General features: G+C 34.7%; 1 protein-coding gene across 1 annotated transcript in view; it reads left to right on the top strand.

Moving 5' to 3' along the window:
* RAD54B (RAD54 homolog B) overlaps positions 1–15,603 on the top strand; it is a 105,886-nt gene that overhangs the window by 53,904 nt on the left and 36,379 nt on the right. The window contains exons 4-5 of the mRNA XM_068525558.1: positions 10,836–11,030; positions 14,181–14,462. Of these exons, the coding sequence (XP_068381659.1) occupies positions 10,836–11,030; positions 14,181–14,462 (477 nt within the window). The remainder of the gene's footprint in view (positions 1–10,835; positions 11,031–14,180; positions 14,463–15,603) is intronic.

The raw sequence follows: 15,603 nt of genomic DNA, 5'->3' as shown, positions 1-15,603 counted from the left end.
TTTGATGAGTTTTGACAAATGACTACACCTGTGTAGCTTAAACCCCCATCAAGATTTAAAAAGTTATCACCCCAGAAAGTTCTCTCCTGCCCTTCCTAACCAATACCCTGGTACCTCAGGCAACCACGGTTTTTAAAAAACCACTAATTTTTAATAAAACATAGATAAGTTTTGCTTGTTCTATGACACAATATAATTGAGATCATGTAGTACAGACCCTTTGTTTCTGTTTTTTTCACCCGTCTTAATGTTTTTAATATTCATCCATCCTCTAATCAGTAGTTCATTGTTTTCTGTGGCTGAGTAGTATCCATTTTATAAATATACCACAGTTTGTTTATCCATTATCTTTTGACGGACTTCTGGGCTATTTCCGGATTTTGGCTATTATGTATATTATTGTATAAATGTGTCATGGACTTAATGCTGGATTAAGGAAGATATATGTTTAACTGTTTAAGAAACTGCCAGACCTTTTCTCAAAGTGATTATACCATTTTACACTTCCCTCCATAATGTATGGATTACTATTTTTTTAAATAAAGCTTTGCATGTTCATTGACTGGAATGTCAGAATCGAAATTGATGAATAACTTTTTTTGATATTTAAATGAGTTTAAAATGCTGGGCAGATAGTTTAGATATCTGGGAATATTATAGTTTTACTGATTTTTTTTCTATTTTAGCACTTATTGCCACTTATTGCATATATGCTTTGACATGAAGTACTGAGAAATATGATAAAATGTATATATAGTCCCTGCCATGCTCATGAAGTATCATTCTGAAAATGATCTTTAATGCAAAGAAATACCTTCTAGGTTTATTTTGTACGTAATGATACTTGTACTTAGTTGACCTTCATTCTGTTTTAAAGAAAACTATGGATGATTACTAGTTTGAAGTAATTTGTATATTAATGTTTGTATATTCTTTAGTGTAATAAAAACTATATGTTTCAAATCTTATATTTATATTGCAGTTATATGTTAATGCATATTAAAAGTTCTGGTAGCTTTTGGTAATTTTGAAACTCAAAAAATGCAGTCTGCAAGAGTATTTACATTTTTTATTGAATTTGATGATATATGAGACATTTAAAATTCTTTTTGCTCCGTTGAAAACAGTGTGTGTATTTAGAATTGTTAAAAAAAAAAAAGAATATTAAAGGCTTGGGTTTATGGGATGTATAATTAAACCATGCAACCCTAAAGTTATTATGCTTAGGACTCATTCATTAAGATGATAATGTCTACTATTAATATTAAAATGACAGTGTCTCCCCCTTCCTCTTTTATCAAAGCATGGTTTTAAGCACTTCTTACCTTGTGAATCTTGCTGTAGGCATTCAAGCCTCTTGTTTATGAAGACCGTTTTTGGTGTTTATTTGGGAAGTAAATTACAGGGTCAAGGGGGAAATAGATCAGAACCAAGTTCAGAAACAAAAATTACAGGTAGAGTGGAATTGTTAGTGGTGGTTAGTCTGGGATGTAGCAAATTAGTCATTATTTTATATATTGCAAGTAGTCTAGATGAAGGCAGTTATGTTCCATATATGTTTAATTCCCAGTTATCTTTATTCTACTTTTTTGCAGTCATTCACCCTCTCCCTTCCCTGCCCTATAGCCTACATTTAAAATGGGGCTAAATGGGAAGGGACTAGTGCAAGATGATGATGACGGTAGTTAACATTTAGAGAGAACTTACTGCATGGCAAGTACTGTTCTAAGCATCTTATATATATTAGCTAATTAGATGAAATATGGTTGCAACAAGTCTGTGAGGTAGGTATTAGTATTACATTCATTTGGCAATTCATAAACTGGCAGAGGGGTAAGTAACTTGTCCAGGGTCACATAGCTAGTAAGGGGCAGACTCAAGATTCAAACTCAACCAGTCTTGGCTTCCGAGTTCATGCTTTTATCTTTCTTCTGTTCTGCAAAAGAAAGGATATATCTAATTCTGAGAATATTATGGTATTTCAAAGTGATTATAAGAAATTCTGGATTCTTAGAATTTAACTACTGTCTTTTGTTCTAGTCAGCTTTTTTTTTTTTTTTTTTTTTTTGTGGGGGAAGGTTTGGACATAACAGCATAACAATCAGCTCCTGAGAATATAACAGGATATTTGACTCTAGGAATGTTTTTCCCAGCCATTTTTGATGAAGACACACTTTTTATCCCCTCTTTAGCAGCAATCCTGAGGAATTGCACTTTTCTCTTAGATAACCAAGTAAAAAACGGGAACAAATTTGAAAAATGCAGAAGGATATTGTCAGTCTTTTATTTAGTGCACAGAGACTGCTACTGGTAGAAATAGTGTAAAAAGAAAACTAATTGAAATTGTCCAGAATTGCACATCACAAATTTTTTTAGAATTAAAAAACTGATCAAAGCATCCCGTCTTTTTCGTTAATGCTAAAACCCTCAAAACTTTATCTGGAAAAATCAAGGTTCGTAAGACAACAAAAATAACACATGACAACTAACTTACCTAAAAACTGGTAACTTTTTTTTGACTAAAAACTAATGGAGTAATACAATCTTCATAATATTTAGGCAAAATCTGATTTAGCAAAACTGTATTTGGTAGAAATTATAGTTATAAAAGAAAATTCATGTTGGCAAAAGTTATAATCAGGAAAATACTATATATAAAGAAGTGACCGATGAATCAAATCTTTGTAATAACATTTACTTGGAAAATAATCCTGAATGTACAGTATGTACAATGATGCAGCTGGGTTCAAAGTTAATTTCTAAGGCTACTTTCTCAATGAAAATTAATTTTAAGGTAGTTTTTTTTTTTTAACATCTTTATTGGAGTATAATTGCTTTACAGTGTTGTGTTAGTTTCTGCTGTATAACAAAGTGAATCAGCTATACATATACATATAGCCCCATATCCCCTCCCTCTTGCGTCTCCCTCCCACCCTCACTATCTCACCCCTCTAGTGGTCACAAAGCACGGAGCTGATCTCCCTGTGCTATGCAGCTGCTTCCCACTAGCTAGCTATTTTACATTTGGTAGTGTGTGTGTCAATGCTACTCTCTCACTTCGTCCCAGCTTACCCTTCCCCCTCCCCGTGTCCTCAAGTCCATTTTCTACGTCTGCATCTTTATTCCTGTCCTGCCCCTAGGTTCATCAGAACCATTTTTTTTTTTTAGATTCCATATATATGTGTTAGCATGTAGTATTTGTTTTTCTCTTTCTGACTTAACTTCACTCTGTATGACAGACTCTCGGTCCATCCACCTCACTACAGATAACTCAATTTCATTTCTTTTTATGGCTGAGTAATATTCCATTATATATATGTGCCACATCTTCTTTATCCATTCATCTGTCGATGGACACTTAGGTTGCTTCCATGTCCTGGCTATTGTAAATAGAGCTGCAATGAACATTCTGATACATGACTCTTTTTGAATTATGGTTTTCTCAGGATATATGCCCAGTAGTGGGATTGCTGGGTCGTATGGTAGTTCTATTTTTAGTTTTTTAAGGAACCTCCATACTGTTCTCCATAGTGGCTGTATCAATTTACATTCCCACCAACAGTGCAAGAGGGTTCCCTTTTCTCCACACCCTCTCCAGCATTTATTGTTTGTAGATTTTTTGATGCTGGCCATTCTGACCGGTGTGAGGTGATACCTCATTGTAGTTTTGATTTGCATTTCTCTAATGAGGTAATTCTCCTTTAATTTAATATTTTTATAATCATGAAGGAAAAATGTACCTAGAATCAAAATGGCAGTTTTGAAAACTACCTGTTGTTATGGGAATATGGTGATGACCAAGATCAAAAGAGACCTTCCTCTCAACACTTTATAGTTTAGTGGGGAAGGCTTACATTAAATCATTTGTCACATAATTAATTGCTGAGTTAATGCTGAGATAATAATGCAACTTGACGTAGTTTGGCAGTCAGGGAAATTTAAACTGTATGGAAAACTGAGTAGAAGTTAATTTAGATCAGTGTGTTGGAGGAACAGAGGTAGAAGGCCCTTTGGCTGGAAGTAGTGTTTTCTTCGATACCTTTAAGACAAATGGATGATCAGATTTACATTTAAAAATAGATATAGTAAATATGGAAAATGGCTTTAGGGAGTAGAGGTGGCAAGAGAACACTTCAACAGAACTGTTTATAATAATGGTACAGTAGTCCAGACCAGAGATGTTGACTTGGAAAGAGTAGAGACAATGCAGAAGGCAAACAGTACACAGCTTTGTGAACCATGAAGGGGATAGAATCATCTGGATTTTGTGGTTGATTGGCTCTGGAACTGAGAAAATGAAGAATGTCGTGGATGATTTCCAATTTTTGGCTTGAATAAGGGTGGTAGTACTTTCACTGAGAAATGGGAAAACTGAAGGAGGAGCAGTTTTTGGAGAGAAGAGAAGTGGACCTGGTGAGTTTGAGATGTTTATGAGACATTCATGTGGATCCAACTGGATATACTGGTATACTTGCAGATCTAGAATCATGATATGGGCTAGAGAAAAAAATTTAAGTTAGCACAGGGAAGGTATTGAAGCCATGGGAGTAGATGAGCTAATTTAAGGAGAAGTGGTGCACAGTGAGGGGAGGAGGGCCTAGAACTCAGGTCTGAAGAACTCCAATAAACAAAGGTTAGACAAAAAAGTAAGAACTGGCAAAGATGTTTAAGACACAGCAACCAAAGAAGGAGGAGGAAAATTTGAAGTGTGTTAGCAGGTATAAAAATGGAGTTCAATATGTCAAGATAGAAGTGGTCAACATTTTCCAATGCTTTTTGAGAATTTTGGTCAGGACTAAAAAGTAACCTGTGGATTTATTGACAAAGAGCTCCTTAGTGGTCTTTAACAAGGCAGCTTTGGGGGAGGATCAGACTGGAAGCCAGATTGGAGAAGTTGAGGAGTGACTGGGAATTTGAAGAAACGGAGGGAGTTAAGTGGGTGTTTGGTTGCTTGAAGTGGAAACATGGGGGCAGGCAGCTTTTTCAGGCAGTATAAGTTCCCTTTTTATGCATGTGTTCTAGTTTATCCCTGAACATAATGCATCACAGAATAACTTTAACTTTATTTTTCCATGCTGTGGCCTTCTTCTGTGATTTATTGTGGGGAAAGGAGTTTAGCAAGTGGGAAGTCAAGAGTGATCTTTCTAAGAGCTCTTTATTACCCCTAAAATAATGCACTAATTATCCCTCCTCATTGTTTCTCTCATTAAGTTTATCTTAATGAGAAACTAATTCTCATTAAGAAATAAAAAGAATCAACCTTTGGACCTGTTGCTAAAACATAATCATTTATTGAGTTACAGAATGATGTTTAATAATTTCTAGTGAGTGGGCTTATTTCCACCTGGCACATTTTAATCTGTTAAATGCTACATGTTGCCAAAACATAATAGTTTTTTTTTTTTTAGGGGGGAGGGATAGGGAGGAGTGTTTAAATGACATGGACTTATTTAAAATTTCACAAGTTATTTAAAATTTTATTACAATAGAAGGTATAGTGAATTCCTTATATTAAAGAAGATGTAGATGGATTCTTGATTCTTCTAGCACAGTCAACACTTTTTAAGTATTAGCCTTTAACATACTAAAATTTAATAGTGTTTTATATTTTACTTTAATTTTGACATAATTTCTTATAATTCAGGTTCTCTTTAATGCCTGTTTTCTACTCATAGACTTCACTGAAATTTTGTAATAAGATAAGAGTTTGGGTTTAGACTACATTTTGGGCAATCTAAGTTGTTGGACGAATGAATGTTGAGGGTTTTCAGATCAGATTGAAAATTCAGTTTAAAGAAATGAAACTTATTTTAGGTGCATCTTTTATAATGTGAAATTAGAGGAGTCAAGCAAAGAGGAGAGGTAAATATATATAAAAAACTCTCACCACTAATAATGAAATTCAAATTATAATGTTAAGTAAATGCCATTTCTGTCTATTAAATTGGTAAAGATGAATGTTTACACAAAAATCTGTACATAAATATTCATAGCAGCTTTATTTGTGATAGGTAAGAGCTAGAAACACCTCAACTGTCTTTCAGTATTCCATACAATAATAAGGAACAAACTTGATACAGGCAGCAACTTGGGATGAATCTCAAACACATTATGCTGAGTGGGAGAAACCAGCTTGAAAGGTTGTATACTGTATGATTTCCATTTATTCGACATTCTCAAAAAGACAAAACTATATTGGTAGAAAACAGATCAGTAACTGAATAGGGTTAGGGTGTGACTAAAAAGGAATAGCATGAGAGAGTCTTTTGGAGTGGTAGAACATCTATATCCTGATTGTGGTAGTGTGTAAGTAAATTTATACCTGTGTTAAAATTTGTAAAACTGTACAGCAAGAGAAAAAGTCAGTTTTACTGTATGATAATTGTAACAAAAAATAAATACAGTTAGAGAAAAATTGGTAAGGTAATATATTATACTGATATATAGTAGTGAAGTGGATCCTCTCGGTTGGTGGGAATATCATTGGTAATGTCATTATGCAGATATTAAACACCATTTTACTTTTTTTTTTTTTTTTTTAAATTACACTATACTAGGTGTGCTTTATTTATTTATTTATGGCTGTGTTGGATCTTCGTTTCTGTGCGAGGGCTTTCTCTAGTTGTGGCAAGCGGGGGCCACTCTTCATCGCGGTGCGCGGACCTCTCACTATCGCGGCCTCTCTTGTTGCGGAGCACAGGCTCCAGACGCGCAGGCTCAGTAATTGTGGCTCACGGGCCCATTTGCTCCGTGGCATGTGGGATCTTCCCAGACCAGGGCTCGAACCCGCGTCTCCTGCATTGGCAGGCAGATTCTCAACCACTGTGCCACCAGGGAAGCCCCATTTTACTTTTTAATTTAATGATATGGGAAATGTATTCACAATAATATATCAAAAGAGGAGGCTAAAAAACTCTACATCATAATTCCTGGTATATTAGAAACATGATTTCCCCCAAAGAAGTATATAAAATTACCCTTTGTTCAAACACCCTCATTATGAGAGGAAAGCCGGAAACTGGAGCCACTGCACTTAAGTCCTTTGCCTGCTTGACTGTTCTGTTCAGGATTACAGCGGCCAGAGTCCTTTCTGGGGCTGATAAGAGGTCACTGGGCCAAACAATTCTGAACACAGCTGTCTCAGCTGTATATCAATCATTTGTTTTCTCAGAAAAAAACTTTGATGGTTCTGAGGATAATTTATTGTTTGGAGATAGTCAAGATTCACTTTCTAAATCCATGAATACCAATGATGAACATATGCATTATCTGAATTCTAGTAGTGACAGTGGTTTTTCAGGCTTTCAGGAGATTGGTTTACCTGGCTTGAAGTTGTACAAGTTTTTTTTTTTTGTCATACGTTTTCTCTTTGGTAAATACCTTCCAGTGGCATGACTGGTTATAGGAGGCGTATGTTTAACTTTCTAGGAGTCTGCCAAACTGTTTTCCAAAGTGATTGTACTACTTTACATTCCTTCCAGTAGTGTGTGATATTTCTAGGTGATCTACATCTTTTTTTTTTTAAGTTATAATTGACTCTACATCTTCGTTAACACTTAATACAGTCAGTTTAAAAAATTTTAGTCAATTTAGTGAGTGTGTGGTGTTATCTCATGTTTTGAACAACTTTATTGATTTATAATTCACATACCATATAATTCACCCATATAAAATATATAATTAATAATTTTTAGTAGTATATTCACAGTTACGTGCAACTATCACCACCATTGTAAGATGTTTTCAACACTTCAAAAATAAATCCTGGGGACTTTCCTGGTGGTGCAGTGGTTAAGAATCCGCCTGCCAATGCAGGGGACATGGGTTCGAGCCCTGGTCCAGGAGTATCCCACGTGCCGCGGAGCAGCTAAGCCCGTGTGCCACAACTACTGAGCCTGCGCTTTAGAGCCCGTGAGCCACAACTGCTGAGCCCACGAGCCACAACTACTGAAGACCTTACGCCTAGAGCCCGTGCTCCGCAACAAGAGAAGCCACTGCAATGAGAAGCCTGCGCACCATAACGAAGAGTAGCCCCCACTCGCCGCAACTAGAAAAAGCCTGCACACAACAACAAGACCCAACACAGCCATAAATAAACAAACAAATAAATAAATTTATTAAAAAAAAAAAGAAATCCTGTACTCTTTAGCTTTCAACCCACCCCACCATGTCCCCCCGCCCTGCCCCCCCGCCCCAACTCACCCTCACCTCCCAGCCCTAAGTAACCACTAAACTACTTTCTGTCTCTATAGATTTCCCTGTTCTGGACATTTCATATAAATGGAATCATGTAATGTGTAGTCCTTTGGTGACTGGCTTCTCTCACTTAGCATAATGTTTTCAAGGTTTATACATGTTGTAGCATGTATCGGTATTTTAATCCTTTTAATGGCTGAATAATATTACATTGTAGTGATGTACCACAATTTGTTTATTCATTTGTCAGTTGAATGGATATTTGGGATGTTTCTACCTTTGGGCTATTATGAATAGTCCTGCTATAAACATTCATGTACCAGTTTTTTGTGTGGATGTGTTTTTCTGTCTCTTGAGCATATACCTAGGAGTGGAATTGCTGGGTCATATGGTAACTCTAATCTTTTGAAGAATTGCAAATCTGTTTTCTAAAGTGGCTGTACTATTTTACATTCCACCAGCAGTGTGTGAAGATTCCAATTTCTCCACGTCTGCACCACACTTTTTATTATCTTTTTGATACTTATCATCCTAGTGGATGTGAAGTGTATCTTGTAAATTTATTTATTTATTTATTTTTGGCTGCATTGAGTCTTCGTTGCTGTGTACAGGCTTTCTCTAGTTGTGGCGAGTGGGGGCTACTCTTTGTTGTGGTGCGTGGGCTTCTCATTGTGGTGGCTTCTCTTGTTGCAGAGCATTGGCTCTAGGCACGTGAGCTTCAGTAGTTGTGGCACGCGGGCTCAGTAGTTGTGGCTCGTGGGCTCTAGAGTGCAGGCTCAGTAGTTGTGGCACACTGGCTTAATTGCTCCGTGGCATGTGAGATCTTCCTGGACCAGGGATCAAACCCATGCCCCCTGCATTGGCAGGTGGATTTTTTAACCACTGTGCCACCAGGGAAGTCCCATTAAGTAGGTGGTGTATTTTAAAAGATAAAGTAATCATTTGGTTTTTGTTTTGTAAATTCTATTGTTTTGATAGCTTCCCGGGGTCAAGTGTGTATTTGGTAAAAGACATAGTGAATAGCTCTTCAGTAATGGGGGAATGAGATTTTCCTCTCTTCAGCCGGAATAACTTTTATCTAGCCATTGAAAATATAGTGTACAAGTTAGGTGAGAAGTAAGAGCTAGGGCTCAGTATGAGGGTGGTCTGTATTCCTCATGGAAGTGCTCATGTTTTAACTGTAACAGCCAAGGGGAAAAGAGAAAATAAGACAGAAATAAGGGGAGATTTTGTCTTTAGTGTCAAGTGTACTTTGAATTAATAGATAACTTTTAGTGTTTTTTGCTTCAAAACACTAAAAGATACCATTATATAGAATATTATATACATGCCTTTCAACCTATACTGCTGTTATTCTTTGTCTTATTTTATTATGTTTTATCTTTTTTAAGTTGAACTATAATTTACATGCAATAAAATGTATAGCTCTTAAATATCAGTGATGATTTTTGCTAAATGTATATATGCATGTACCTGTCACTCAGAACAAGTTCTTTTATTTATTTTTTTAAAAATTTGTATTGGAGTATAGTTGATTTACAATGTTGTGTTAGTTTCAGGTGTACAGCAAAGTGAATCAGTTATACATATACATATATCCACTCTTTTTTAGATTCTTTTCCCATATAGGCCATTACAGAGTACTGAGTAGAGTTCCCTGTGCTATACAGTAAGTGCTTATTAGTTATCTGTCTTATATATAGTAGTGTGTATGTGTCAATCCAATCTCCCAATTTATCCCTCCCCTCCCCCCCACCCCCGCCTTACCCCTGGTAAGGGTAAGTTTGTTTTCTACATCTGTAACTCTATTTCTGTTTTGTAGATAAGTTCATTTGTACCCCTTTTTTGGATTCCACATATAAGTGATATCATATGATATTTGTCTTTCTCTATCTGACTGACTTCACTCAGTATGACAATAGAGCAAGTTCTTCTCTCCTGCCTCTTTCCAGTCAATTTCCCAACTGTAGAGGCAGCAACCACTTTCTGGTTTCTATCACCATAAATTAGTTTCCCCATTGCTGGAGAATTTTCTGTGTTAGATTGTTTGGATATGTTTTTGTAAGGTGATATTGGAAATGTTTTCAAGAGAAGTATAGACTTTTGTAAGAAACTTTTGATTTCCTGATTATATACTACTGAATTCTCAGAATCAGTGGTCCAACCTGATTGCTCCCTCACTAGGAGACAAGAGAATTTTAATGAAATTTAGCCTGATTGCTACTTTACTGTTAGGTTTTTCTCTGAGAGAACTCTGTGATCTTATATTACTTTTCCTTGATTTCGTCATGTCACTGTTAATTAAATCAGTTATTTATTCAAAATGTGATTATAGATCTTTTTCCATGGATGCTGAAATTTTATCTTTAATTAGTAGAGTTTAAAATGTTGCCAGTGATTTTTATGTTATTTTACTTCAACATAGTTTGTATGATGATAAGAAATTTACATTCATCATACTCATGGTAACGTTAGCCCGTGACGTTTGCAATTTCCCAGTTTATAAAATGCTAACATGTGTATGAAACAATACTTAATATAATCTAATTTACCTGTGCTTTTATTTGTTGAATGATCTTACTATTTAAATATTAAAGTCATCTTTAATAATGTGGTTTTTATTTTATTTTTTATTCTAGTTCATTTAGCCCCTAAAGAAATAACAGTGTCTAAGGGACAAGAAGAGGAACCTGATAGCCTAGTTAAATATTTCAGTGTTGTTTGGTGTAAGCCTTCAAAGAAAAAACACAAAAAGTGGGAAGGTGATGCTGTTCTTATTGTAAAAGGAAAGTCATTTACATTAAAGGATTTGGAAGGCAAAGACATTGGAAGAGGTATTGTGATATTACCTGATGTTTATGATTTGGTCTAAAATTAATATATATCTCTGGCTACAAAATTGAAATGTAATTGGGTTTTATAAAGTTGTTCCTTAGTTGACTTTCATGTCTAAATTATCTCATAAACATAAAATTATCTCTTAATCGTGAGTCTGACAGTCTTATGTATACTCAGTGAGATGAATCTCATCCCATGGTTTCATTTTCTCCAAAAATAAAATGGCCAGCCAGGTATATACAGTTACATTGGCATTTTTGTGAGATTAAGCAGTTTGTCTTGGTGTGTTTTACATCTTTTTTTTTTTTTTTTTTCCAGAATGCTGAGTGATTAAAAGTTAAAAAGATTTTGGTATTAGGAGTGGAATGGTATTTAACATCAATGATACCTAAAAAAAAATCTGAAGATAGCACGGAGATAATGACTAGACATGACCTAGATTAATACATCCAAATTGGAGGTTACCATTATTTCCGTTATAAAATGTTGCCAGCATGATTTGTACAAGTTAGCCCACAAATTCAGAGTACCTAAAACCATTATGGTTTTTTTGCATTGTCTCTTACTGTTCAGTTCTGAGTGTGGCCCATAATTATAAAATCTGTTCTACAAGTTCACTCATTCATTTGAAAACACCATAGTTTATAGCTTTCAGTAACTGTTATGTGCTAAGCACTATGCTAGGAGTAAGCATTCAAAGATGGATATAGCTTATAGTTTAGTGGGGACAGGGCAATGTAGTTGATAATCAGGAAGCACTAAGGTAATTGTTTCAATGAGAATTTTTGCTAAGCACAACACGAGCATATATAGAAGGACCATTTAAGTTGACCTTCGAGGCTAACGGAAAGCTTCATAGGAGTTATTGTTTAAGGTAATATTTGAAGGATGGATAATTTTGTAGGGGATGAGAAAGGGGCAAGGCATATGTACAGGTTCAAAGGCAAAACTACTTCAGTGTTTCAGGAATGTAGTATATGAAGGGCAGTGACAAAGAGGCAAGAGTTGAGGCTGAATGGAATTATCTGCAATAGAATTTTTTATTATAAAAATATTGAACAAATGCTATATATTCACTCTTATGCTTAGTGTTTAGAGAAATTTAAAAAGAAAAATTACACTACACATTCCATGTTGTTGGTTAGGGTAGATTGAGGCAAAATTTTTGGAGAACTTGTTTATACCTATTTAGTGAAATTATATTCTAAAGCCACCTAGAGAGGTAAAAATTATCAAAATTACCCTGGAACATCTGTTACCCATAAGGTATAGTATATATGGTTTTGAGTATGTATAGTTTGTAATAAAATGATCTTTCAGTTGCAAGTAGTGATAAATGCAAATTAGGTTATAAACAGTGGGTTTTTGCTCTGACTACCCAAGTACAATCACCTACGGTGATTTTAAAAAATGCCAGTGCTTAGGCCTTGACCTCTGAGGCTCTGATTATTTGGTCTGGTTGGTGGGAAGAGGGGCTGGACGTCCATATATTTTAGGTTTCCAGATGATTCTCATATCCACCAGGAGTTGAATCCACTGGTTTAAACATTAATGGAGGTTTTAATTGGCTTTCAAAGTGAAAACATCCAAACATAAGACTTGGTTGCTTAATTATAACATTAATAAATATATCAACCTGGAGTTAATCTTGCAAGTTATTGCCTATAATGCAAGCGGTTTTTCTTTTAAATAAATTGGATATACAGCATTTAAATATTGTTAATGTAGGAATAAACACTCTAAGAAAACTGAAGGCTGTAATGCTGAAATTGCTAATAGCTTGTGATAATGTAGTCAGATTCAATTGACTGTCATTACACAATACCCAGAAAAGAACAAGTGTGGGAAACAGAGTTCAAGAGTTTAAAGAAAGTCTTCTGGAGACTTAGAGATGTTTGAGACAGTCATCACTATGGATCAAAGTGAAATGAGAGATCTTGGAATTAGAGACTTTTGAAGATGCCTCAAAATTATGTTTATTCTTATCTCCCATTTTCATGTGATTAATAGGAATTGGATTAGTAGTGTTGGATTCTATATGAAGATAAAACTATTCTCTTCCTTAGTGTGGAGAGATCAAGACTGTTGTTGAATTGAGATAGTTTGGGAAATGGAGGGATGGGTCTTTAGCATTGAGGAACTCCAGCCAAATAACTTCTTCCTATATCAGACCTCTATCATAAATAATTGAAGAATGTATATTATGTAGTTACCAATTGGCATGGATTGTAACTGTTAGCCCAATCTTAATAGGGAATTGTAGCAATTTCCAGCTAGTTTAAAAGGGTCATGTCATGTTTTCTAAAATGTGATGATCTTTTATTTTTTGTTTTTAGAGACTTTAAAAAGTTTTTGTTGTACACAGTTTTTGCCCCTCCTAGTGGCACAAAAACCACGCATTTAATGTAGACAAACGTAGGAGTCTAAAATTCCCTCACTCTATCTGGTTAATGAGTTCATTTTAAACAGACTCTGACTAACTTACTCATATTTATATTGCATCAGCACCTTACACATGGCAGCACTTAATAAATGTCTGTTGAATTAATAATAACTCAAACAAGTTTGATATTATAAAATATCCCACTTTTTATTCAGGAGCTAGAACTTGGACTGTCAGTGGCCTCTATGACAAATGTATTTTTACTGTGCTATCTCAGGTGGAACAATACAGTACTAGTTGTGGTAGAGATTATTTTTATTGCTAGTTCTGCACATTTCCAGCTGTTTCTAAGTGGAAATAGAGCTGCCCTGGTATTTCTCTTGTTTGTTCACAAGAAAGGAGGGTCCGTCCATATAGTATATCAAACTCTTTTCTTGGCTTGATTTTCTACAGACAGCAGATGGCAAAACTGAATACAATAGGCTGTATTTTCAGTAATTAAGAAAAGCCTTGCCTCTCTAAAACTTGCCTAATTTTTATAACTATATAATTATTTATGCCTTCTTATTTTTGCATGTATGTGTGTGTGTTTTTACTAAAATGATAAATTATATTTTTGTTCTGGCTAATGGTTATATGAGGCTATTTGAATTCCAAGTAGTTTTTATTCTGTACATTTACAGGAAGAAGACTCTGGTTACACTAATTAAGTCATTTTAGAGTGTCAATAAATTAAATTAATTTTTTTCTCCTCAATTTAAAGGCATTGGATATAAATTCAAAGAGCTTGAAAAGATTGAAGAGGGCCAAACAATGATGATTGGTGGAAAAGAAATAGAAGTCATGGGTATAATCTCTCCAGATGATTTCAACAGTGGCAGATGTTTTCAGCTTGGAGGAGGAAGTTCTGCTGCCTTACGTTCTTCTCAAGCTGTCAAGAAGTGTTTCTCTAACCCTTTCAAAAGTGTCTGTAAACTAAGTTCAAAGGAAAAGAGACAGAACAGTTTCCAAAATTGCAAACCACGCCATGACCCATATGCACCAAGTAAGATTTCAAAACTAATTTGAGTATTATGTTTTTACTGTCTAAAGATGTTTTGGTATGTGAATTTAAAGTTTAAATTTTGTTTTAAAGCTTTCAGGTAAAAGTATATATTATTGTTCAGACATACAGTCTGACATAAGGGATAATGTTGAAGTTGAGTAACAATATAGTGTGAGAATTATTTCATAAGTAAATGTACAATTGAAAGAATACAGTAATCAAAATACTATACATGTGTTAAAGGAAAATTGTGTAAATTGTAGATGTATACACACATACATACATGTATATGATTTTGAGTAAAAGCTGATGTCTTTAGGAGGGAGAAAAATTAGTAAATTCATGAGTTAGGAATATTTTTGAGCTTCCGTTTTGAAGACCGTATGCTTTGATCACGTATATTAGTGATTAGTGATTTAATTCAGTATTAAAATATTGAAAGGTCAGTTGTCAGGTAAAGAATTCAAATTTTATTCACGAGAATTCAGTTCATCAAGTTAATTTTCACATTAATGAATTTAATTAAAAAATTACATAAAAAATAAAACCATGTCTGTATATGACTTTTTAAAATTTGATTGTTCAGTCAACAAGTATTTTTTGTGTGCCTTTTATACATTGGGCCCAGAGGTGAAACTGTCATGACAGAGCTTCTCATTTGGTGAGGAGACAGACAAGAAATTTGAATTATAGTGTAGTAGATGTAGAAGTTGGAGAATAGGCTTTTTTCGTTAGCAGTAGTAAAATAAAAGTATTAAAATAACTATAAAAATAACTATTAAAATAATCATAAATAAAAGTATTAAAATAACTATTTTCCCCTCTTGCAAGTATTATGGAAACATAGAATTTTTTAAATAAAGGGACCTTTTAGGTAATTTAGACCAATCCCTTCACTTTGCATTTGAGGAAACTGAGTCCCAGAAGGATGAACTGACTTGCTTGAATTAAAATAACTATTGGCATAATTGAGATTAAAACCCCCAAATTAAAAATTCCTAGCTCTATTCTAGCTTGTTTGAGACTTAATTGAAATTTAGAGAGTGGAAGCTTATGCTTCTGATTTTTCTGTTTATCTAAATATTTTGTCTGTCCTGCTAGCTCTTTTAACAAGCCACCTTCTCTCCTTTATTCTCATTTC

Source organism: Eschrichtius robustus, chromosome 17 (genome assembly GCF_028021215.1).
Source record: "Eschrichtius robustus isolate mEscRob2 chromosome 17, mEscRob2.pri, whole genome shotgun sequence".
NCBI lineage: Eukaryota > Metazoa > Chordata > Mammalia > Artiodactyla > Eschrichtiidae > Eschrichtius > Eschrichtius robustus.
This window is presented reverse-complemented; position numbering and strand designations above follow the sequence as displayed.